This window comes from Sapajus apella, unplaced genomic scaffold, assembly GCF_009761245.1.
Source record: "Sapajus apella isolate SASKATOON/1434 unplaced genomic scaffold, GSC_monkey_1.0 scaffold117, whole genome shotgun sequence".
Classification (NCBI taxonomy): Eukaryota; Metazoa; Chordata; class Mammalia; order Primates; family Cebidae; genus Sapajus; species Sapajus apella.
The window spans coordinates 366,887-393,113 of record NW_022437057.1 but is presented as its reverse complement, the minus strand read 5'-3'; the positions used below and the strand labels follow the sequence as shown (position 1 = coordinate 393,113).

The 26,227-nt window shown below is 36.0% G+C and overlaps 1 protein-coding gene and 1 pseudogene across 5 annotated transcripts in view; both read right to left on the bottom strand.

Annotated features, from left to right (window-relative positions):
- RANBP17 (RAN binding protein 17) overlaps positions 1–26,227 on the bottom strand; it is a 392,396-nt gene that overhangs the window by 331,126 nt on the left and 35,043 nt on the right. For 4 of the 5 annotated variants that reach the window (XR_004263498.1, XM_032260328.1, XM_032260330.1 and 1 more), the window contains 7 exons: positions 12,642–12,746; positions 11,281–11,446; positions 8,067–8,140; positions 5,892–6,011; positions 3,551–3,697; positions 2,821–2,993; positions 295–488 (listed from right to left, as the gene is read on the bottom strand). Coding sequence is in view for 4 of the 5 variants with exons in the window: in XM_032260328.1 (XP_032116219.1) it covers positions 295–488; positions 2,821–2,993; positions 3,551–3,697; positions 5,892–6,011; positions 8,067–8,140; positions 11,281–11,446; positions 12,642–12,746 (979 nt within the window). In the remaining variant the exon portion in view is untranslated. The remainder of the gene's footprint in view (positions 1–294; positions 489–2,820; positions 2,994–3,550; positions 3,698–5,891; positions 6,012–8,066; positions 8,141–11,280; positions 11,447–12,641; positions 12,747–26,227) is intronic. The other variant, XM_032260329.1, reaches the window with a different exon arrangement.
- Positions 16,305–25,603, bottom strand: LOC116538089 (annotated as a pseudogene).

The window sequence follows — 26,227 nt, the reverse complement described above, 5'->3', positions numbered from 1 at the left end:
GTTAAAAGATAGCTTATGTTCATAAACTATCTGCTCAAGGGCCATTATCAATTTTTCTTGATACTGAGTCCAGAGAGAAGTATATCCTATGAATCTTATATAAAAGAGAATTGAAAAGAAAAATCAACGATCAATTTACCTATATACCCAGGAGGTTAATAAAATGAATGTTTATTAGGGAACCAGGAATTGGGGAAAATACATCAAAATAATTTGCAGTAAAACTATTAATGTGATTAATTATGTTATTTAATATTCAACATAATACTTAGTAGTCATATAAAGCTCACTGACCTTCCTGAATTGTGATGTCCACAGTTATATCAGAAGCTGAATGCAGAAGTTTTTGGTAATTCTGTGCATTTTGGTCGAATAACTGCACAAGAAGAGCACATGTCTTTTCATATTCACATCTGCTGACAGTGCACAATTGCTCCAATTGCTGAAACACAGTAGCAGTGTCATCCAGTGGGTCATCTAAGTGATCTCTGCAAACACAGAGTAAGTTTGCAGACAACATTAGAATGTGAAGTACTTTTATTCATCACAAATAAACTTTATGTTAAATAAAAATTCTATCATAAAGGAATTTAAAAAACTGAAGCAGAAGGATCACTTGGGGCCAGGTGTTTGAGACCACACAGACCAACATAGCAAAATCCTGTCTCTAAAAATGCAAAAATTAGCTGGGCATGGTGGCACACGCCTGTAATCCCAGCTACTGAGGAGGCTGAGGCATGAGAACTGCTTGAACTTGGGAGGTGGAGGTTGCAGTGGGCCAAGATCACGCCACTGCACTCCAGCTAGGGTGACAGAGTGATACCCTGTCTCTAAAAAAATAAAATAAAAATAGAAATGTATTAGAAGGTAAAAAATAAAACTGTCTATATCTGAAGATGGCATGACTATGTAAATACAAAACATTTTTAAAAACACAAAAAAGCTACTCAAATTAATAGGTAAGTTTACTAAGGTCACAGCATACAAGGTCAATCTACAAAATGACCTGTATTAATATATACTGGCAGTGAACAATTAGAAATTGAAATTTCAAAAACAGTATCATACAAAGGCATTAGGAAACATAAAGTATCAATTAAATCTACCTAAATGTATGTAAGATCTGAAGGCTAACAACCATAAAACACTTGATGAAAGAAATCAGAGAAGAGCTATATAAATGAAAAGATAGACATGCTCACAGACTAAGAGACCCAATGTTGTTCACATGTCAATTCTTCCAAGTTAATCTATAGTTTCAATGCAACCCCAGTCAAAATCCCAGCAGAACTTCTTTGTAGAAACTGAGAAACTGATTCAAACATTTATATGAAAAAGCAAAGAAAGCAGAATTGCCAAAACAATTTTTAGAGAGAAAAGCAAGTTAGAGGTTTCAAAGCTTATTATAAACCTATAGTAATCAAGACAGGGTACTGGTGAAAGAAGAGACACATAGATTAATGAGGACAGAGTCCAGAAATAGAACTACATGTATGTGGTAAATTAAGTTTTGACAAAAGCATAAAAACAATTCAATGGAGAAAGGATAGTCTGTTATACAAATGATGTTGAAATAACTGGTCATCTATATGCCAACAAAACAAAACAAAACAAAAACCTCTAGCCTTATCCCAGGTAATATACAAAAATTAGCCTGAACAAGATCACGGGCTAAAATGTAAATTCTAAGACAATAAAACTTCTAGAAGAGAAAATAAAAGAAAAACCTGTGACTTTGGATTAGTTTCCTTAGGTATAACAACAAAAACATAATACGTAAAAGAAAAAATAAAGAATTGGACTTTGTCAAAATTTAGAATGTCTGCTCTTCTAAAGACTGTTAAGAAAATGAAAAGGCAAATAACAGAGAAAATATTTTGAAAACACATAATAGAAAGACTTGTGAAGAAAATATACAGACTGCTCAAATCTCAATATAAGAAAATATACATCCCAATTAAAAAATGAGAAACGGATTTGACTAGCATATTACCATTGAGTACATACAAATGGTAATAAGTGCATGAAAATATGCTCAACATTATTAGTCATTAAGGAAAAACCACAAAGAGGTACCACTACACACCTATTAGAATGAGTAAAATTTTTTAAAACCAACAATATCAAGTGCTAGTGAGAACACAGAGCAATTGACTTTTTCATACATTGCGAGTGGGAATGCAAAATGGTACAGCCGCTTTGGAAAATAGTCTGACAGCTTCTTATGAAGTAAAATATATAATTACCATACATGCCAGGAATCCCACACCTAGGTATTTACCCAGGAGAAACAAAAACTTATGTTCATACAAAATCTGTGCAGGAGTATTTACATCAGTTTTATTTACAATTGCCAAACAACTCAAATGTCCAGCAACAGGTGAATGGGTAAACAAACTGATATATCCATAAAAATGGAATAGTCAGCAATTTAAAAAAAGTACTAACACAACACAGAGGAATCTCAAATGCATTATGCTAGGTGGAAAAAAAAATCAGACTAAAAAGCTGCTTACTATATGATTTCATTTATACAACATTCCGGAAAAGTCAAAAAAGTTACAGGGACACATAATAGATCAGTAACTGCCTGAGATGGGGGTGAGGAGGGGGTTGACTAAAAAGGAAGCCCAAAGAACTTTCTGGACTGATGGAACTATTCTCTATCTCGCTTGTGATGGCAGTTATACAACTGTATGTACTTGTCAGAAATCATATAACTGTACACTAAAAAGGGCGAATTTTAAATTTATACCTTAATCTTAAAGAAATTCCAAGATGCAAAAGGAAATACAACAAAAACATTTAGCTTTTCAATACCTCACAACTATGGCAACCGATTCCAACCGAGAAGTGATAAAGGCCTTCGTAATTTCTGGTGCATAAGTGTCTAACAGGTGGGGTTCAGTTGATTTCACAAAAGGAACTGACGCTACCATCCTTTGCCACAGAGTTAATAAATAATGAACACTGTTAGGAGCAAATTCCCAATGCTACAAAGAAATAAAGCAGAAGTTATTTAAAATATTACGTCTTCCTACAGTAAGAATTACAGAACAAAATTACTAAACATACATTTTTAAATTAACTTTTATTCTTATCATATAATTAATGAACACAATATAGCAAATTTATAAATGCAAAAAAGAATAAAGAAATCAACATCTCTATTATTCTATAACATCTCTATTATTCATTAAAATGTTACTCTAATCATTCCATGAATATTTTTCAGAGTTGACATCATATGAAAAATATGGTTTTATAGCCTCTCCCTTAAACTTATAAAAAGAACCTTTCTATAATATAATCTACAAAAATTTTATTTCTTCACATATTTCATTATAGTTTCTCAAGCCATTCTTCAATTATTAAGTAGCATCTCAATTTTTGTTATATACATTGTAATGAACTTTACCTAAAATTACAATGAACACTTCCAGCAAAGTAATCAAATTAATAGATATTTTTAAAATACCCCCACCAACACTGACCAAGAAGTTGTTTAAAAACTGGCTACAGCTTAACATAATTACTTATTTTTACCTACCTGTAGGCTAGCAATGGTAAAATTAGCAATCAATCTAATAACTTCAGGATATTCCTTCACCGTAACTAATTCTCCCAGCTGATAATTTGTCTTTAAACGAGCCAAAAATCGACAAAATTCATGGTAATTACCTGGATCAGACAAACCCTAAATTATGAGACAAAAAGAAAGGCTTAAAAACAAACCAACCTACTGATAGTAAAATCAGTAAAACCCCAAAGCATCTTAAGTCTCCCAATTTTCATGAGTACTTACTTAAAATACTTGGTGTCAATTGGGTAGTCAACAATGTAAAAAAAAATCAAGGGATTCCTGCTACGTTTAGTTATATCATCAATTATTAACAATAAGGAATCCAAAGTAGAGGCCTAGAAAGAAGATCTGCAACACAATGACTAAATTATAATGTTTGAGAAGCTATTATAGTACGAGAAAGGGAGAGAGATAGAGAGAGAGAGAGAGAGAGAGAGAGTGAAAGAGGGAGTGTGTGTGAGTGTATACACTCTGGCTTAAACACAAGTCAACAAAGGACCGAAAAATACTTAGGATTAAAAGTAAGAATAAGTACTTGAAACGCTAGGAAACAACAATACTCACCAAACTTAAACGGTGTGTATGAACACACAAATAACAGAACTTTTCTTAATTAAACAAATATTTATTATCTACAGGCACTGTACCCTCGAGCAACTCCATGTCTCTAGACAGTCATTCAAACAAATTACTGCAACGTAAAGAATAAGGCTGAACAAATAACAAAAGTTTAGCAAAAAAAAAAAAAAAAAAAAAAAAAAATTTACACAGGTAAATTCTGGAGGAGGATAGATTAAAAGGAAAGAACAAAAAAGGTCTGCCCAGTCGTCTGCAAGCTCCTTGAAAACGGTTTCAGTATACACTATAGCTGGCATGAAACAATTTAAAAAGTATCTTTGTAAAACTGAAAGTCTCTAGGCAATTTCATTCATAGGACCTCCATGAAATATATAGAAGATGTTATCTATTAAGGACAAATTACCAAAAAGAAATTTTGTAATCATATCTTTAAAACATTTTGTAATTCTAAAATAATCTAATGCTCATACCAACTTTTACAGCCGTGAAACATCAACATGAGGATGTTGGAAAATCATTTAAAAGAAATTATCAGGCATTAGCATATTATCTTCCACCTACTGGTTGATGATATTGAGTTAAACAACTAAAAATTTTAAAGTACATTGGTAAAATCCTCTTTATCAGCATAACAGGAAATTTCACAGCTATACTAACATTGAAAAGATAAAATAAATGCATAACCCATAAAATACTTCTGAGAACAACTTGCAAAAACAATTGCTTTTTGTAGAACATTCTTACTGAACAAAGATATTATATGTCACCTCCCAAAATTTATTAATAACCAAGAAAATTATATAAGCCTCCTTAAATTATTTAATCTTTAAAGGTCTGTATTTTACAACTATTTTAAATCAAAAACAAAAGTAAAACAAAATATTTTATCTAAGCACCCAAAATCATTCATTAATAGCAGCTTTGCAACTCTCTGAAATGAATATTGGCATTGAAGCTCTCAAGTTAATGCAGAAAAGATTTTAAAATCTACAAACTCTTACTTGTCCACAAGAGGGCAAGAAAACATTATTTCATAATTTAAGGCCACTTGCTCCAATATTAACATTCAGATTTATACTAAGTCTTCTAGTTCAGAAGGTGGACAAACCAAATTAATCACTTTCGTAGTTGAAGAAGTGCAAGCAAAGAATGTAATACAATAGTAAAAGACAGAAGCATAAGATAATTTCTAATCATATTTGCTTAAAGAAAAAAGTAAGAGAAACACAGAAGTCAGCCATGGAAACAACTATTTTTTAAAACTACCCATTTCTACTACAACTGAGATCTAAGGGCCGGGCACACAGTGGCTCAGGTCTATAATCCCAGCACTTTAGGAGGTTGAGGCAGGTGGATCACTTAAGGTCAGGAGTTCAAGACCAGCCAGGCCAAAATGGCGACACCTGGTCTCCACTAAAAACACAAAAATTAGCAGGGGTGGTGGCGCACACCTTAATCCCAGCTACTCAAGAGGCTGAGGCAGGAGAATCACTTGAACCAGGGAGGCAGAGGTTACAGTGAGCTAAGACTGCATCACTGAACTCCAGCCTGGGCAACAGAGTGAGACTCCACCTCAAAAAAGGAAAAGAGAGAGAGAGAGATCTAAGGAAGATAAATATGATACTAAATATTTTCTTTCAGAATCATAATAAATTCATGAGTTTATTATGTGCCTTTAGCAGAAAAACTGTATCTCTATATGCTAAATATTAAATTACTTCATAAATACCTGAGGGTTTTCAAGTATCCTTTTTACTCCCTTAATTAAATTACCAAGGTATTTGGCACGTTCAGGACTGTTAAATAGGGACCTTCTTGTCGAAGCAAACTGAACTAAACATGAAAGTGCCTAAAAAATACCAAGAAAATTTCATTTCAATTTTCAAAATAACTGTGGCCACACATAAGGAATACTAGTCTTTACATATAAAATGAATTTAATTTGAATGCATTAATGCCTTATAATGCAATATAAAAAGCATTATAGGACATAAAAATAATGAAAACTAAATATCATCAACCACTCTCACCACCCACAATTCTTCCTTCTACCCCATCATTAAAATTCCTATTTGCATGTATTCACCTCTAATGTTTTTTCATTTACAATATCTGCCAGTTCAGGGCCTGGACATGCCATACATATAACAGGTTCTCAACTGTTTATGATGCCCAGTTCCATTTTCTAATGAATGAAGTTTTCTATCAAAAAGAAAAATACGGTTTTGTGGTACAATATGTTTGGAAAATAGCGTACATTATGTACTGTGGCATCCCGCGGGAGGGGGTGGGGGGAATCTGTAATTTAATCCAGCATATTCCAAATTTACTTGGTCAAGGAATATTTTACACCATCATTAGCATCTTAAAAAATAGTCTGAAAATGGTGCTGGAACAGACAGGTACTTCATGGTGAGAAACGAGACAAAAATCAAATAATACCCTTTACATGTGCTCCAGTTTGTCACAGCCCCCACCATTAGAACCTAAAATCCAAATTAAAAATAAAAACTCCTTAGAAAACTCAGAAGTACAAGTATGGGAACCACTAGCGTATTAAAAACACCTGGGGTTTGGGGGCTAAAAAGACCTGTGTTTGAATCTCAATGCCAATATTTTCTTTGTTGCCCTGGAGGAAGTCATGTAGTCAATCTGGGTCTGTTTTCTGTTTTTCTGCATCTATATAGTGAGGATTTTATTATTTACCTTTCAGGGCCACTTTGAGGATTAAGTGAGATAAGTATCATACAGTGAGTAGGACATGTCCAACAACGTTTGTTACTATCTCTCAAAGTAGTTTTCTTCTACTTTATTATTTAAGCACTGGTACCTTTTTTGTCTTATTCTAAAATATAATTACATGAAACCATGGTTTTTAAACAACTAAAAGCAAAACTATTGTGACTGAAAGACAGAGGCTGTGGCCCCAACCAGAAACATGAGGTACCCTGAGAAACCGAATATAAAAAGCACTACCTTAAACTCTAGATTCAAGAGACATGTTTTTTTAAAAAATGATATTTTTGTGAATGCGTTCCTCCCTTTTAGGCAGTAAGATATCTAAACAAACAAACCACTGATATATACTTTAAATCGGGAATATCTTTTTTCAGAAAAATGGCAATATTAGAACTCCCCACCTTTACTTCTATAAGTTTAAACATGAAACTTAGAATTTTAAAATAACCTATGATACTAAATATTTTCTTCCAGAATCATAATAAATTCATGGTGAGTTTATTATGTGCCTTTAGTAGAAAAACTGCATCTCTATATGCTAAATATTAAATTACTTCATAAATACCTGAGGGTTTTAGACTCTGCTATATGGAGCTCAGAGTTTCAAAGTTCTATATAATCGTACAGTATCAAGAACTTTTTGAGCACGCAATAGAATTTATACTGATTCAAAAAATAAATAAATAACTGGCTTGATGCACAAAATTCAAGTGAGTAGATCCCCTTTGTCTCTTATTTAGAGATCTGGAGGGGGCAGCCTGTCAAACCTAAGACACGGAGCCAGGCAAGGTTGAGCAAGAGTTAGAGAAGGGTAGTAGAAGGGAAAGTCCTCATGTGGTGGTAGACTTAGGCCCTGTGGGAACTGAATAGGAAAAAATATATATTTAGAGACTAGTACGTTGTCCTGGCTCTGGGCAAGAGCTAAATCAACAATTACTAGTTCTAGGCTTACCCATGAAATAAAATGTAATGTTGACAAAATAAACAAAATTTGAAAAATAGTTTAAGCAGTATACATCTCAGAAAACATATGAAATTGTCGTGAAAAGTAAACACAATCGAATATATAAACAGAATTTTTGAAGTAAATATATACCACCCCTTACTTAAATTAGATAAAATTCACAGGTACTTTTGAATGAAGTAATGAATGGCTTTTACTTACTAACTGAGACAGTAGCGGTGGAAGTGAATGATACAAATTGAAGAAAAGATCCAATGTTTCTGGTTTCAGAAAAACTGGGAAAAAAAGTTATTTTCTAACACCATTACTTTCAATTCAGTGATCTTAAAAAAGTAAGACAATATCATACGAACAGAAATCTAAGACCTCTGCAAGTGGCCACTCCTTCCAGTTAGGCCTATTTTTAATTCCTAGCCTACTGCCCTTTGAAAGATGAAATAATACAGAGAGAAATTAATTAGCTAGGCTATTCCTCATCTCTATGGAGCACACAGTTTGAACTGGGAGAATCTCCTTACTATTTTCGTTTGTATTAAAGTAATATAAACACTGAGAATTCAAACAGTATCAAAAAGCAAACAGTACTAAAAAGCTTATTTAAAAAAAACTGTACCCTATCCCATTCCAACTGCTTTTCAACTTGTTTGTTTGTTTGAGACAGATTCGCATTCTGTCGCCAGGCTGGAGTGCAGTGGCAAGATCCTGGCTCACTGCAACCTCTGCCTCCTGGGTTCAAGTTGTTCTCCTGCCTCAGCTTCCCAAGTAGCTGGGACTACAGGTGCACGCCACTACACCCAGCTAATTTTTGTATTTTTTAGTAGAGACAGGGTTTCACCATGTTGGCCAGGGTGGTCTCGATCTCTTGACCTCGTGATTTACCCACCTCGACCCCCCAAAGTGCTGGGATTACAGGCATGAACCACTGCATCCGGCCCTACTCTTTTAGCTATAATTACATTCATACTTCCAAATAATAGCCTATACTACTATTCCTTCATTTGATTGCATTCCTTTAGACATCAACTGCATTCCTATTGCAGTGTGTAAGGCTTTAGCTGTCTAATCACCAATGCCACATCCCTACCATGCCTACCACTCTCTCCACAATCAATCCTCTCAAAAACATCCACTATTATCACAATTTGTGATTAAATCAATTCTATGTGTTTACATTTATTATGATTATGTAAATAATATTAAGAACTGAGGTATAATTACATCACATTTCTAATACTCCCTGGACTTAGTCATAGCATCTTTTCTGTGCTTAGTTATGTATCTGTCACTAATTCTTTCCAAATATCTCACAGATTGGCACAATGTTCTCCAAGACATGTTCCAATCCATCAATAGCATCAAATAACCCATCATTTGGATTCACCCATCCCTACCTCTCAGAGCCTTCAAATTGAACTGGTTCCTCCTTAACTTTGTTATACAACTGTAGCCTTTTTTTGTCTGTCCACTGTCACCTTGTGTCGAAGTACCCATTTCCCAAATTCTATTATCTTCTACTTTCTTGGCTTGTACATCAATTAGCTTCCTGAGAGCAAGTACATAGGGGATAAATTTTGGAAAGGCTCACATATCTGAAAATGTCTTAATTCTATCTTAGACTTGATAAATTTGGTCTCGTTTGAAAACAGTTTTCCCTCAGAAGTCTGAAGATACTGCTCTATTGTCTTCTAGCTTTCAGTGCGGCTATTAAGAAGTCTAATACCTTCTTGGCTCCAATCCTTTGTAGGAGAAGGTTTAGTTTTACTCTTTCTGGTAGGTTTTAGAATTTTTTTTCTTTATCCTTCCTATTCTAAAATGTCATGATTATAAAGCTTACTGTACGTCTTTTTTCATTCATTATACTGGGAACTTAGTGGGATCTTTCAATCCAAAAATGCATACCCTTTAGTGCTGAGAGCACTCTGGAGTACTATCTGTTTGCAAATTTCCTTCTTTCTCCATCCTCTCCTTCTAGAACTTGTAACCATCACACCTCCTTAATTTCATCTTCCAGTTTTCTTATTTTTTTTCCTCCTATCAAACATCTCTTTGCTTTTTTGTTCTATATTCTAAGAGATTGTGTTAACTTTGTCTTCCAACTTTTCTACTGGATGTTTTATTTTGGCAACTGTCCTGTAAATCTGGAACATCCTCTGAACTTTCCTTTTTAGAACAATATCCTGTTCTTGTTTCAGGGATGCATTATCTCTCTGAGCACATTATATATCTTTCTGAAGTTTATTTCCACTCTTCACCTTGTCTCTGTTGCTATTAACTACCCTCCATTTTACAATTAAACTTTTTGAGATAATTGTAGATTCATATGCAGTTGCCAAAAAAAAAAAAAAAAAAATACAGAAAGACCCCATGAACTCTCTACCCATTATACTACAATGGTAATTTCTTGCAAAGCTACAGTATAATATCTCAACTAGGAAACTCATATTGATATGACCCACAATCGTATTCAGATTTTCCAGTTTCACATGTACTTGTGTGTGGAGGTGTATGTGTTTAGTCTGTGAAGTTTTTTATTACATGTGTTGGTTCATGTTTCTGTCACCGCAGTCAAGATACAGAACACAAAGTCCCCTTTTGCTGTTGACGTCTCTGATCTCCATGTTAGAAGTTTTCACAAAATTAATGCTGTTCCTCTATTATATCTGGTATCCATGAATATGAGGCCTCTCCAATTTTATTTCTTGAGGAAAAAAGCTCTGGTCTTGGAAAGTAAAGAAGTAGCACAGGTAGAGAAAAGGGAGGAAAAGGCAGTCACCTAGCTGCACAGGTGGTAGAGAAGATCCTGGAGAGTTTAACTGTTCAGAGTACAGACTTATTATCAAGCCCCATCAGCCCCAATTCCCACTTCTGACTTCAGAGGTACCTTAGGTGCCACCATTTTTTCCGGGACATGAGAGAACAAATTAGCTTCCTTTTCCTTGGTATCCCTTTCTATAAACAAGTTGCAACTCTGCTCTTCTAGGTCACTTACTCTAATTTGTTCTCTTTATAACACTGAAAAATATGTTGACATCTCTTGCTAATTCTTCATGCTAAACTTTTTTTTTCTCATGACGACCCTTCACACTAAATTTTTTTCTTATTTGACCTCCAAGTGGGATCCTGTCCCACTCTGTTTATCTGAAAGTTTCAGAGTGCTTGATTTTCTTCCCAAACCTGCTCTCCATTTAGCTCTAGTGCTGTCCTTGTTTTTTCTTTTTTCCAAAATCAAAATATGGAAGTTACTATAACATGAATTGGAGAAAAAATTTCAATATCAGCCATCAGCAGCTCCTTTGGGTTACAAATCCATTTCAACTCTATTTCCTAGCAAAAGGTAACTATATATAGGGAAACTATATTGCCTAATAGTGTGCCTTTTATGTTGATGGTCCTTCACACCAAACTTTTTTCTTACTTGTTCTCCAAGTTGTTGGAATCTGCATTGTGCAAAGGTCATCTGCAGATTCATCTGCTGAACTGCCAATGAAGTCAAAGTTAAGGCAGTTAAGGACCAGTTTCAAGACCTGCATTACCAGATTTTGCTGACATTGATCCTGAAGATTTAAAGGTTTGGCCAACACCTGAAAAAAGTACAAAATCAAATATGACACTGTGAAATACATCAATAAATTTACACTTCATGAATTAAAATAATTTTTCAATGTCAAATGAAAACTAGTAAGAGTTTACAAAGTTATACTCTCCATATATGGGAAAGTAATGTTACTTTCTTCAATAAAAACTGCGTTAACTTCATGCATAAAAGAACCACATTCAGCTAATAAAGGCAATCAAAGCTGTTTGAATGTTGGAGAACACTCACAAAGCTTCTGGAGAACAATCCTATTTCCAAAATAATGCCATTCTCACACAAACCGAAAACAATTATACCTTTTAGAGATATATTTTGAAATATTTATGGAGGAAATTATATGAAATTTGGGATTCTGCTTGAAGAATAATATAAAAAGAAGTGGGTAAGTAGGAATAGAGAGGAAGCAAGTATAGCCATGAGTTGCTACTGTTTAACTGGCTGATAGGTTAACTGGTTAGACTATTCTATCTACTTTTGTGTATGTTAAATTTTTCCATGCTAAAAGAAAAATTTTAAGATAATAGAATGTCTCTGGGTCCGACCTAGTGTGGCACTTGTCATGTTACTATACCAAAGAATTGAAATAACTGGAAAGTAGTGCTTACTGGGGCATACTTTTGGGAAATGCTATATTACACCAATTATCAAGTATGTACAGCATGATGGAGTCCCTTATTATATAAGAGAATACAATATCATTATGAATCGTGCTATCACTAATGTTCAATAGGGCACTAAGTAGCTAATGGGGAAGTATTACTTCCCAAAGAAACTGTTAAAGTCAACGATCTTGGCTAAACTATGAATAAATTTTGATAGCTGATAAATCAGGAAAGTATTATCATTTCATTTTTCATCTGCATCCTATCAAAATATAAGCAGGAAGATAAAGAAACTAATACTCAATTACCTTCTTTAATTAAAGAATCTATGCTGGGAAGTCAATGAAACTACTATCTAAAGATGAGTTACTAGATTCCCTTTGAATTTCACCTTACCACATGTCTAGTGAGTAAAAGTGAATTTTTTGGAACTGCTTACAGATTTATGCAAATTTACTCTACTTAAGTCTGTCCACAATAATTCCTTAAAAGGCAAAATTGGGGGGGAAATCCAACTGAAATTCTTTGGAAACTTTAAAAATTTCCCAAATATTTTAACTAGGAAGTTGAATGACTTACCTCTTTTAAAAGAGAGCATGCCAGCACTAAAATGTCTTTCAGAGAAGTATCACGAAATGAGGTGGCTATTTTCCTGTGTTTTGCTGAAGGTCTGGAATAATCAATCTAAAAAGATAAAGACGAAATTAGTTTAACCAGACCTATAAAAAATCAAAGCAAAGTTTACTAAGAAAAAAAATTAACGGAAATAAACTTGAGCAGAATCCAAGTTTCTAGACTGTTTCAATTTAATGCTCTTCCTACAAGCCATACTGATCCCAACATTAAAAGCCAAAGTTGATCAGTTTCAGAGGCAGTATAAACAACACAGATTACAAAATAAAAATAGATACTAAGACTCCTGAACCATGTACCATATTTCACACCATGCAGTAACAACCTCCCTGTTCCTCAGATTCCACCTGTAAAATGAGGAATCTCCAAGAGAATCTCCAAATTCTAACTTTGTCTATGAATGAGCAAGCTGAATTAGCCACAGAAAAATTATTCTAGTTGAAAGTGGTATTTCTATAACTACCACGTCATTGGTTCATGTATCTTTGATACTATGAAAAGAAACCAAGGCAGAAATTATAAATAATCAGAAATCTGATTTATTATATAAGCAATGGTATGTTCCCTCTAAATATTTTATTAGCTAATGACAATTTTTAAGAGTAAACTAAGACTAAGAGCTTAGGCCTCTAACCTAAAATATAGTATATTCAAAATTATACTATTAATACCATCAATATTTCCATTTATCAATAGGAAACAGGCAAACAAAGCTGAAGTTTGATACGCATACTAACATTAACACTACGGTCTACAGTTGGTACAGCATTACTATTTATTCTTATTGCTATCTGGAAGAAGAAAATAAACCATTTTCCTTCCTAATGTTTATAGATTTGAAAGAAGCAATGGGCTCAAAATTGATTATGTGATACTTCCTAAGCTCAAACATATAATTTACACTATAATCAATTGCCACATTTACTTATGAAACATGAAACATAACAAAAGGTCAAATGATTACACAAAGTAGTTATGGAATCTATACTCAATGTGCAAGATTTAAATCAGCACTTTCAGTGTTCCTTTTTTTTTTTTTTTCCCAACTTTCATTTTAGCTTGAGGGGGTACATGTGAAGGTTTGCTACCTGGATATATTGCATGATGCTGAGGTTTGGGGTATGAATGATCCTGTCACTCAAAAGTTAATTTTTCAATCCCTGTCCCCTTCTCTCTCTCTCCTGTCTAGTGGTCCTTAGTTTCTATTGCTGCCATCTTTATGTCCACAAGTATCTAATGTTTAGCTCCCACTGTCAAGTAATAACATGTGGTTTTTGGTTTTCTGTTCCTGCATTAATTTGCTTAGGATAATGGCCTCCAGCTGCATCCATGTTGCTGCAAAGGACATGATTTCATTACTTTTTATGGCTGCATAATATTCTATGGTATACGGGTATTTTCTTTATCCAATCCACCATCAATGGGCACTAAGGTTGATTCTATGTCTTTGCTGTTCTGAATAGTGCTGCAATGAACATATAAGTGCACGTTTCTTTTTGATAGATTTGGGTTTTGGGGATATATACTCAGTAATAGGATTGCTGGGTTGAATAGCAGTTCTGTTTTAAGTTCTTTGAGAAATCTCCAAACTATTTTCCACAGTGGCTGAACTAATTTACATTCCCAGCAACAGTATATAAGAGTTCCCTTTTCTCCACAGCCTTGCCAGCATCTGTGGTTTTCTGACTTTTTGGAATAGCCATTCTGGCTGGTGTGAGATGGTATTTCATTGCGGTTTTGCCTTGCATTTCTATGATGATTCGTGACATGGAACAACATTTCTTCATGTCTGTTGCCTTCTTTTAACAAGTGTCTGTTCATGTCTTTCGCCTGCCTTTCTTGATTAATTTAAATCAAACCTCAAAGTCTGTCTCTCCTACAATGCTTCCCTCAATATATAAAAATATTTTTCCTTAATACAAATTAAAAGCAAACAGCATTATCATTGCTATTTATAAAGTACTCTTCATGCATTATTCCATCTATTCCTCAAAACTAATATGTGAGATACACTTTATCTTTTTAAAGCACATGAATTTTGAAATAAAGGATGATGTTTACAAGACGAGAAATTCAAGTTACAGGCACACTATCTTAGACTAACTTCTCACTGCCATCCACATTATGGAAAGACACTTAGGTGTACTGAGCACTTCCTACACTAAGTCAGTCCTGTGCTAGTTAATATAATCTTAGTAAGATTCATGTAAATAGTTGTCATTCTCATTTTACAGGTAACAATATGTAAGTTTTAAAGAAGCTAAGAAGTTAACAAGAGAGCTAAGATACAACTCCATGTCTTATCCCAGAGTTATAATCAAGGACTGAATGCTTATTTTCCTTGGGTTGCTAATTTACATAACCAATCTTTTGAGAAGGATTGCACATCCATTTTCTATTGATATATATGCCTCTACCATGGAGACACAGGATATTTTACTTCTTAATTACTAGATGGTGAATATACTCCAGGAACAGAAAATCTAGCTTCTAAAACAGCAGGATAACTTACATAATCCCCTGACTTTTAGGAAAACTCAAGTGTAGATCTTTTTCTTAAAAGACATATGCTATTATGGATACTACATTAATTTAACTGGCTCACATCTGATAACTAGAATATTTAATTATCCTCATGCATTATAGCTCTCTCTACTTCCTGGTTCAGAAATGCTTAATAAATGGTCATTATAATTGTAAATGTCATAAAATATGGCTGAATGAAATGTTTCCACAGAAGCCATATATATTTTTCACCATATAAAGCCAAAATCACACTTCAGATTTTAAAGCTTTTCTTAAAAGGTACTTGGTTCAATGCAAGAAAAGCTTGGACTATCTTGTGCGAGAAGGTAAGAAAGCACTCAAAAGAATGATGAGGAAATGTCAAACGGACACAAAAATCAGCTTGAAAAAGGTCCTATTGGCCAAAGCTTGGAAAAATCTCAGCAACAAAACAAATAATGTTAGCAATGAATTATAACTGTTAAATAAAATGAAACCAGGAATCCATATTAACATAAATTAAGTTGAAAGTCTGGTAAGGAAAAGGTATTTTCAGAGTCTTAAGTACCTCTTCACAAAATATGCATTAAATACGACAGGGAAAGGAATAAGTCTACAATTGGGGAGCCTGGAGGAGTCCATCTTCATTAAGAGATCAAAATGAACATCATCAGTAATGTGACAAATCATGTGCTTCCTGACAGAAGGCAATGAGATGGCCACAGTATCATTTCTGTGATATTCCTGACAAATTCACATGAGCTTAATCTAGTAATGAGGAAATATCAGACAATCCCAAATTGAGGGACATTTTACAAAACAACTGGCTGTAATCTTCATAAATGTCCAGGATAGCTGGACGCAGTGGCTCACGCCTATAATAACCCAGCACTTTGGGAGGCCAAGGCAGGCGGATCACAGGGTCAGGAGATAGCGACCATCCTGGCCAACATGGTGAAACCCTGCCTCTACTAAAAATACAAAAATTCGCTGGGCATGGTGGCACATACCTATAATCCCAGCTACTCAGGCTGAGGCAGGAGAATTGCTTGAACCCAGGAGGGAGAGGCTGCAGTGAGCCGAAATCCCGCCACTGTACTCCAGTCTGGGTGACAGAGCAAGACTGTCTCAAAACAAAAAAAAAAAAAAAAAAAAAAAAGTCAAGGGCAAGAAAGTGAAAAAGATTGAGAAATTTTTCCAGATCAAAGGAGACTAACAAAACATAGGAACTAAATGTGATACATAATCCTAAACCGGTTCTTTCGCTAGAAAGAGCATTTTGAGGATAACTGGTGAAACCTGAATGGGGTATGAGGATTAGATCACGGGAATAATTCCAGTGTTCGTTTTCTGTTTTAAAAGTTGTATTGAGGTTATGTAGAAGAATATCCTTGTGTGTAGAAAATACACTAAAGTCCCTGGTCGAAGAGAATCACGTTGGCAACTTAGTATCAAATAGTTGAGAAAAAACTTCTCTGTACTATACTTACAACTTTTCTGTAAGTTTGCTAATTAAAAAAAAAAAAGTTACCCTGTTGGTCTCTAAACTACACATTTATTAGAACTTCACATTAGCCTTATTTCAGTGATAATCTAAACATAGCAAACTCCCACTTCCAGGGCAGACTATTTTTCTATTATGCTGAGAAGCAGGAAATGAATCAAATTGCTAATTTTAAAATTAGCAAAAAGTTGTATAATGAAGATGATAGGTACATGAGGTTATCATACTATTCACTTTTATGAAAATGATTTAAATATACTTTTTTTAGAAGGACGCTACAGTTCTTTAGACATATTTAGAGTTCAGTAAGATTAAACATTTCATAATATCACTGCTGAGACAGTATTAGTTATAGATACCTATGTACACACAAACACATAGCACATACTCTGGGGTGGAGAAGTCAGGACAGTGATGGCTATGATAAATTAAGAGATCACTTTAAATTTCCTAAAAATCTAAAAATACTTTCTAATTCCTGATTGAGAACAAGTAGCAAATGATTATTTGGGAATTTTTTTATGCACATGGCTATGCTGTTACTCCAAAGGGAGCTGGCAAGTGGTCCTGGGTATCCAAGCTCTCCTACATATATACACCTATATGCATGCATGGACATGCACGCACATGCAAACACATACCACTCAAGATGACAGTTTTTAAATTCAAACACTACATTCCTCTTTATTATAAAAGTATTCCATATAGAAGCCAACTTCTGCTTTCATTCTGTTTAGAACCACGTTATATACAAAAGGAAAAGGTAATAACATGTTCAGATCAAAAAATCACCGTTGGGGAGAAATATAGCTTTTGAAAACTCCCCCTGCACAGGGTAAAAATCCAAACTAGAAGTCATAAAGTGCCAAAAGATCTGTTTTTTAAAAAAATGAACATTTATTATTATAAAAATCAACTGGTTGGATAAAAAAGCAATTATTGAAAAAATTTGATACAAATAAATGTTAAGCGTACAAATTAGGATTCTGCTGAGCAAAGAAGTTGTTACCCAAAGAAGAAACAAAACCTCCTTAATGGATATAATAAAACCTATCCCGGAATAGTTAGTGGATATTACACAGAAATATTTATATTGTGTTCCTCTACTCCTAGTACCTACTTTTGCAGAATCAGGAGAATTTAAATAGAATATCAAAATATAAATGAATAATTATAAAAATACATCTGTACAAGACGTTTATTGGATACATGATTATTAGTGCACAAATGCCTAAGAAGGAGGTTATAAATACAGCAAAATACTGAAGAACTCCTTTCAATTTTAGAAAAGGGGACTTTTCTGAAGATGAATGTTTGAAGTTCAGGTACTAGGATTTCACTAATTTCACACACTGGTATTACCAACAAATTGTGATTAAACAGAAATAACTCTTTTAGACAAAAACAGTTCCTAATATGAAAAACAAACTAGACTTTCTGAATTCAGAAAAATGCTGAAACAGAAAGGTGAGAAAAAACAATGTGAAATTAAGAAACTATTCTGGAGAGTTTCTTTTATACACAGTTATGCTTAGGTTAGGTAAATCTTGCACAGTTATGTTTTTTGTGGCATCCAATTGGTTATATTCCTGTATGAGTGCTGACAAAGATAACACAACTTCTGTAAAACAGCTTTCTTCTATCCCTTCAACTTGTAGACAGTGATGAAGATGAGTCTTTTTCTTGTAGAGCCTCATGAATCTCTCTTTCAGTTCCACGAATGTGGGCGTCACACATGTTATTTGCTAAAGCTAATAATGAATATGGCCCACAGGAGGTACGAAACACAGGCTGGTCTTTAACCTTCTTGATTCCAGGAGACAAACTGTATAGAGGGTTTTATTTAATCTTTCAGTATTTCTATGAACGTCTAAAATCTGTACATTTCCTCTAACCATGAGCTCACAGGTGAGGTAAAGACTATCTTTGGGGTCTGCCTAAAGCAGCTGGTGACCTTTACTAAAGGCGTCTGAAAACATCTGATCCAATCTTTTAGTAGGAATGTTAACATCTACCAGTGTATATAGAGGCGTTAAGCTTGACACAAGATAATGAAGTTGAAGAAAAGGAACTAAATTTATGTGTATTTCATTAAGGTCCATATTAAGGGACCCTTCAAATCTTGCAGAGCTTATTAGGTTGAGCAAATCTGCTACAATGTTGTTCCTAGAAACAAAGGGGCTCTTATGCCACCTTTTTAAAGCCACAGCACTTGAAGTGCCTCTAGAGTTGTACCCAACTTTCCAGAATTCACTATGAGGTCGATTTTGCTATGGGCAACACAGAGTCTGCATGCTCATTAAGTTTCTTCATTGCCAAGATGCCATTATGAGGTAAGGTTATGATATCCTTCTCACTGGAAGGATAAATGGAGGTCATAAATCTGTATACTTCTGGGAATTCATCTTCAAGCACCTTTAAAAGAAATGTGCCCAGTGGTGCCTGGAATGCCAGTTACACAGAACCATTCACTTCCCTGGAAAGGGGGCTGAAGCCATGGAGCCAAGTGGTCTAGCACAGCGGACCTCACCCCCATGGAGCCCAGCAAACTAAGATCCACTGGCTTGAAATTCTTGCTGCCAGCACAGCAGTCTGAAGTTCACCTGGGACTCTCGAGCTTGGTAGGGGGAGGGTCACCTGCCCTTACTGAGGCTTGAGTAGGTGGTTTTCTCCTCACAGTGTAAACAAAGCCACCTGGAAGTTCTGAAAGGGCAGAGCCCACCGCAGCTCAGCAAAGCCACGGTAGTCAGATTGCCTCTCTAAATTCCTTCTCTCTGGGGAGGGCATCTCTGAGAGAAAGGCAGCAGCCCCAGTCAGGGGCTTATAGATATCAAACTCCCATCTCCCTGGGACAGAGCATATGGGGCAAGGGGCGGTTGTGGATGCAGCTTCAGCAGATCTAAACGTTCCTGCCTGCCAGCTCTGAAGAGAGCAGTGTATCTCCAGCACAGCACTCAGGCTCTTCTAAGGAATAGACTGCCTCCTCAAGTGGGTCCCTCATCCTCGTGTATCCTGACTGGGAGATATCTCCCAGAAGGGGTCAACAGACACCTAATACAGGAGAGCTCTGGCTGGGAATCTGGTGGGTGCCCCTCTTGGACAAAGCTTCCGGTGGAAAGAACAGACAGCCGTCTTTGCTGTTCTGCACCCTCCGCTGGTGATATCCAGGCAAAGAGGGTAGAGTGGACCTCCAGCAAACACCAGCAGACCTGCAGCAGAGGGGCCTGTTAGAATCACAAACAGAAAGGAATATCAACATCAACAAAAAGGACGTCCACACAAAAATCTCATCTGAAGGTCACCAACATCAAAGACAAAAAGTAGACAAATCCATGAAGATGAGCAAAAACCAGCACAAAAAGGCTGAAAATTCCAAAAACCAGAATGCCTCTCTTCCTCCAAAGGATCACAACTCCTCAACAGCAAGGGAACAAAACTGGATGGAGAATGAGTTCAATGGATTGACATGATCAGTAATAACAAAATCCTCAGAGCTAAAGGAGCATGTTCTAACCCAATGCAAGGAAGCTAAGAACCTTGAAATAAGGTTAGAGGAACTGCTAACAAGAATAACTAGTTTAGAGAAAAACATAAATGACCTGATGGAGCTGAAAAACACTGCACGAGAACTTCGTGAAGTATATACAAGTATCAATAGCCAAACCAATCAAGCAAAAGAAAGGATATCAGAGACTGAAGATCAACTTAACAAAATAAAGTGTGAAGACAAGATTAGAGAAAAAAGAATGAAAAGGAATGAACAAAGCCTCCAATAAATATGGGACCATGTGAAAACACCAAACCTAAATTTATTTGATTGGTGTACCTGAAAGTGACAAGGAGAATAGAACCAAATCGGAAAACAATCCTCAGGATGTTATCCAGGAAAATTTCCCCAACCTAGCAAGACAGGCCAACATTCAAATTCAGGAAATACAGAGAACACCACTAACATATTCCTCAAGAAGAGGAACCTTAAGACCCCTAATCGTCAGATTCACCCATGCTGAAATGAAGAAAAAAATGCTAAGGGCAGCCAGAGAGAAAGGTTGTGTTACCCACAAAGGGAAGCCCATCAGACAAACAGCGGATCTCTCTGCAGAAATCCTACAAGCCAGAAGAGAGTGGGAGCCAATATTCAACATTCTTAAAGAAAAGGATTTTCAACCCAGATTTTCATATCCAGCCAAACTAAGCTTCGTAAGTGAAAAAGAAATAAAATCCTTTATAGACAAGCAAATACTGAGAGATTCTGCCACACCAAACCTGCCTTACAAGAGCTCCTGAAGGAAGCACTAAACATGGAAAGGAACAACCAGTACCAGCCACTGCAAAAACATACCAAATTGTAAAGACCATCGACACTATGAAGAAACTGCATCAGCCGATGGGCAAAATAACCAGCTAGCATCATAATGACAGGATCAAATTCACACATAAAAATATTAACCTTAAATGTAAATGGGCTAAATGCCCCAATTAAAAGACAAAGACTGGCAAATTAGATAAGGAGTCAAAACCAATCAGTGTGCTGTATTCAGGAGACCCATCTAATGTGCAAAGACACACATATGCTCAAAATAAAGGGATGGAGGAAGATTTCCCAAGCAAACGGAAAGCAAAAGAAGCAGGGGCAGCAATCCTAGTCTCTGATAAAACAGACTTTAAACCAACAAAGATCAAAAAAGACAAAGAAGGGTATTACATAATGGTAAAGGGATCAATGCAACAAGAAGAGCTAACTATCATAAATATATATGCACCCAATACAGGAGCACCCAGATTCATAAAGCAACTTCTTAGAGACCTACAAAGAGACTTAGACTCCCACATAATAGTGGGAGACTTTAATTCACCACTGTCAATATTTGATAGATCAATGAGACAGAAAATTAAGAAGGATATTCAGGATGTGAACTCAGCTCTGGACCAGGTGGATCTAATAGACATCTTCAGAACTCTCCACCCCAAATAAATAGAAAATACATTCTTCTCAGCACCACATTGCACTTATTCTAAAATTGACCACATAATTGGAAGTAAAACATTCCTCAGCAAATGAAAAAGAATGAAAATCATAACAAACAGTCTCTCAGATCACAGTGCAATCAAATTAGAACTCAGGATTAAGAAACTCACACTAAACCTGAACAACGTGCTCCTGAATGACAACTGGGTAAATAGCAAAATTAAGACAGAAATAAATAAGTTATTTGAAACCAGCGAGAACAAAGACACAATGTACTACAATCTCTGGGATACAGCTAAAACAATTTTTTGAGGGAAATTTATAGCACTAAATGCCCACTGGAGAAAGCAGGAAAGATCTAAAATCGGCACTCTAACATCACAATTAAAAGAACTAGAGAAGCAAGAGCAAACAAATTCCAAAGCTAGCAGAAGACAAAAAATAACTAAGATCAAAGCAGAACTAAAGGAGATAGGGACACAAAAAAAACCTTTTTAAAAAAATAAATAAATCCAGGAGCTGGTTTTTTGAAAAGCTTAACAAAATAGATAGACCACTAGCTAGACTAATAAAGAAAAAATGAGAGAAGAATTAAGACACAATAAAAAATGATAAATGGGATATCACCACTGATCCCACAGAAATACAAACTACCATCAGAGAATGCTATAAACACCTTTATGCAAATAAACTAGAAAATCTAGAAGAAATGGATAAATTCCTGGACACATACACCCTCCCCAGACTAAACCAGGAAATAGTTGAATCCTTGAATAGACCAATAACAAGTTCTGAAATTGAGGCAGTAATTAATAGCCTATCAACCAAAAGAAGCCCAGGACCAGATAAATTTACAGGCATATTCTACCAGAGGTACAAAGAGGAGCTGGTACCATTCCTTCTAAAACTATTCCAAACAACAGAAAAAGAGGAACTCTTCCTTAACTCATTTTATGAGGCCAACATCCTGATACCAAAACCTGGCAGAAACACAACAAAAAAAGAAAATTTCAGGCCAACATTTTATGAGGCCAACATCCTGATACCAAAACCTGGCAGAGACACAACAAAAAAAGAAAATTTCAGGCCAATGTCCCTGATGAACACTGATGCAAAAAACCTCAATAAAATACTTGCAAACCGAATCCAGCAGCACATTAAAAAGCTTATCCACCACGATCAAGTCAGCTTCATCCCTGGGATGCAAGGCTGGTTCAATATATGCAAATCAATAAATGTAATCCAGTACATAAACAGAACAAATGACAAAAACCACCTGATTATCTCAATAGCTGCCAAAAAGGCCTTTGATAAAATTCAGCACCCCTTCATGCTAAAAACTCTCAATAAATGAGGTATTAATGAAATGTATCTCAAAATAATAAGTGCTATTTATGACAACCCCACAGCCAATATCATACTGAATGGGCAAAAGCTGGAACCATTCCCTTTGAAAACTGGCATAAGGCACGTATGCCCTCTCTCACCACGCCTGTTCAACATAGCAGTGGATGTTCTGGCCAGGGTAATCAGGCAAGAGAAAGAAATAAAAGGTATTCGAATAGGAAGTGACAAAGTCAAATTGTCTCTGTTTGCAGATGACATGATTGTATATTTAGAAAAACCCATCGTCTCAGCCCAAAATCTCCTTAAGCTGACAAGCAACTTCAGAAAAGTCTTGGGATACAAATGCAATATGCAAAAATTACAAGCATTCCTATGCACCAATAGTAGACAAACAGAGAGCCAAATCATGAGTGAACTCCCATTCACAATTGTTACAAAGAGAATAAAACACCTAGGAATACAACTTACAAGGGATGTGAAGGACCTCTTCAAAGAGAGCTACAAATCACTGCTCCAGTTAATAAGAGAGGACACAAACAAAAACATTCCATGCTCATCAATAGGAAGAATCAATATCGTGAAAATGGCCATACTGCCCAAAGTAATTTATAGATTCAATGCTATCCCCATCAACCTACCACTGACCTTCTTCACAGAATTAGAAAAAACTACTTTAAATTTCATATGGAACCAAAAAAGAGCCTGTATAGTCAAGACAATCCTAAGTGAAAAGAACAAAGCTGGAGGCATCAGGCTATCTGACTTCAGAATATACTACAAGGCTACAGTAGCCAAAATGCATGGTACTAGTACCAAAACAGAGATATAGACCAATGGAACAGAACAGAGGCCTCAGAAATAACACCATGCATCTACAACCATCTGATTTTTTACAAACCTGACAAAAAGAAGCAATGGGGAAAGGATTCACCGTTTAACAAATGGTGTTGGGAAAACTGGCTAGCCATAAGCCCAAACCTGAATTCGACCCCTTCCTTACAACTTATACAAAAATTAACTCAAGATGAATTAAAGACTTAAGCATAAGACCTAAAACCATAAAAACCTTAGAAGAAAACCTAGGCAGTACCATTCAGGACATTGGCATGAGCAAAGACTTCATGCCTAAACACCAAAAGCAATGGCAACAAAAGCCAAAACTGACAAATGGGATCTAATTTAACTGAGGAGCTTCTGCACAGCAAAAGTGGCCAATAAACATATGGAAAAAAGCTCGTCATCACTGGTCATTAGAGAAATGCAAATCAAAACCACAATGAGATACCAGCTCACGCCAGTTATAATGGTGATCATTAAAAAGTCAGGAAACAACAGATGCCAGAGAGAATGTGCAGAAATAGGAATGCTTTTACACTGTTGGTGGGAGTATAAATTAGTTCAACCCTTGTGGAAGACAGTGTGGTAATTCCTCAAGGATCTAGAACCAGAAATACCATTTGACCCAGCAATCTTATTACTGGGCATATACACAAAGGATTATAAATCATTCTACTATAAAGACACATGCACACATGTTTTTTGCAGCACTATTCACAACAGCAAAGACTTGGAACCAACCCCAATGCTCATCAATGACAGACTGGATAAAGAAAATGTGGCATGTGTACACCATGGAATACTATGCAGCCATTAAAAAGGATGAGTTTATGTCCTTTGCAGGGACATGGATGAAGCTGGAAACCATCGTTTTCAGCAAACTAACACAGGAACAGAAAACCAAACACTGCATGTTCTCACTTGTAAGTGAGAGTTGAACAATGAGAATACATGGACACAGGGAGGGGAAAATCACACACTGGAGGCTGTAGCGGGGTGGAGGTGGGGGGCAGGAGGAGGGATAGCATTAGGAGAAATACCTAATGCAGATGACAGGTTGATGGGTGCAACAAACCACCATGGCACACGTATACCTATGTAACAAACCTGCACATTCTGCACATGTATTATACAACTTAAAGTATAATTAAAAGAAAGAAAATATGGTGTATATACGCATACACACACAATGGAATATTAAAAAAAAAAAAAAGTGCCAAGTCCAGATCCTGTTCCTCCTCCCATGGAATGTATTATAAAGAAATACTATGAGCAATCACAGTGCTCTGTCAACTTTCTGAGTTTCCCTAAAACCTGGTCTTAATCAAGACTGCCAAAAACTTTGTGACCCACAGCCCAGTTATTGCCTGGGCCAGAAATATCAGTGACGAGCTGTTTGATATCAAATACATCTCTCAGTGGACCCTGCAGAATTTCATTCACTATCCCTTCTTCCACATCAATCAAGACAGCTGGTATCCACATTTCTAAAGAAGCTGCTTATTGTCTCATAATAAATTCCTTTCTGGTTGACCGCGGCATGCTCTCTTAGTGCCAGGGCCAAGAAGCAGCAGCCAATCTGGTTTCCACGCTAGCCAACCTGAAGGACCACCAACTGGGTTATGCTGGTGTGCAGCCAGCTGGGGGCGCTTGTGAGCCGTGCAGGCCTCTGCATTCTGCCAACAACCCAAAAAGCCTGTTTTGTTTTGTTTTTTGTTTTGTTTTGTTTTGTTTTGTTTAAGACAGAATCTCAGTCACCCAGGCTGATCTCAGCTCAATGCAACCTCCGCCTCCTAGATTCAAGCAATTCTCCTGCCTCAGCCTCCCCAGTATCTGTGATTACGGGCGCCACCACCAAGCCCAATTTTTGTATTTTTATGTAGAGACGGGGTTTTTCCATGTTGGCCAGGCTGGTCTCCAACTCCTGACCTCTGGTGATCCACCTGCCTCAGGCTCCCAAAGTGCTGGGATTACAGGCATGAGCCACCGCGCCCGGCCAAAAAAGTCCTGTTTTTTGATGAGTCCTGCTGCATATCCATTGTTGAGAATCAATTCTTCAAACCACCTTTTATTTGTAAGTAAATAAAGGTTTGTTTCTCTTTTGCACATATTTCTTATGGTTAGCATATTATGAAACATATAGGTAAAAGGACAATTCTCCAAGTGCCCACGGAGCAAGAATCATGTCCAATTCTCTGTTCTTTGCAGTACTCTGTATTATTGCAGATATTTTCAATGACAATGATATTCCACCACTTCATGGCCCCACCAATAAAACAGACACACAAAAAATCTTGATTATCCAGAGTTTTATGCCACACGAAGACGACTGTCTATTTTGCCACAGATAAACGCAGATAAGAAACGGCA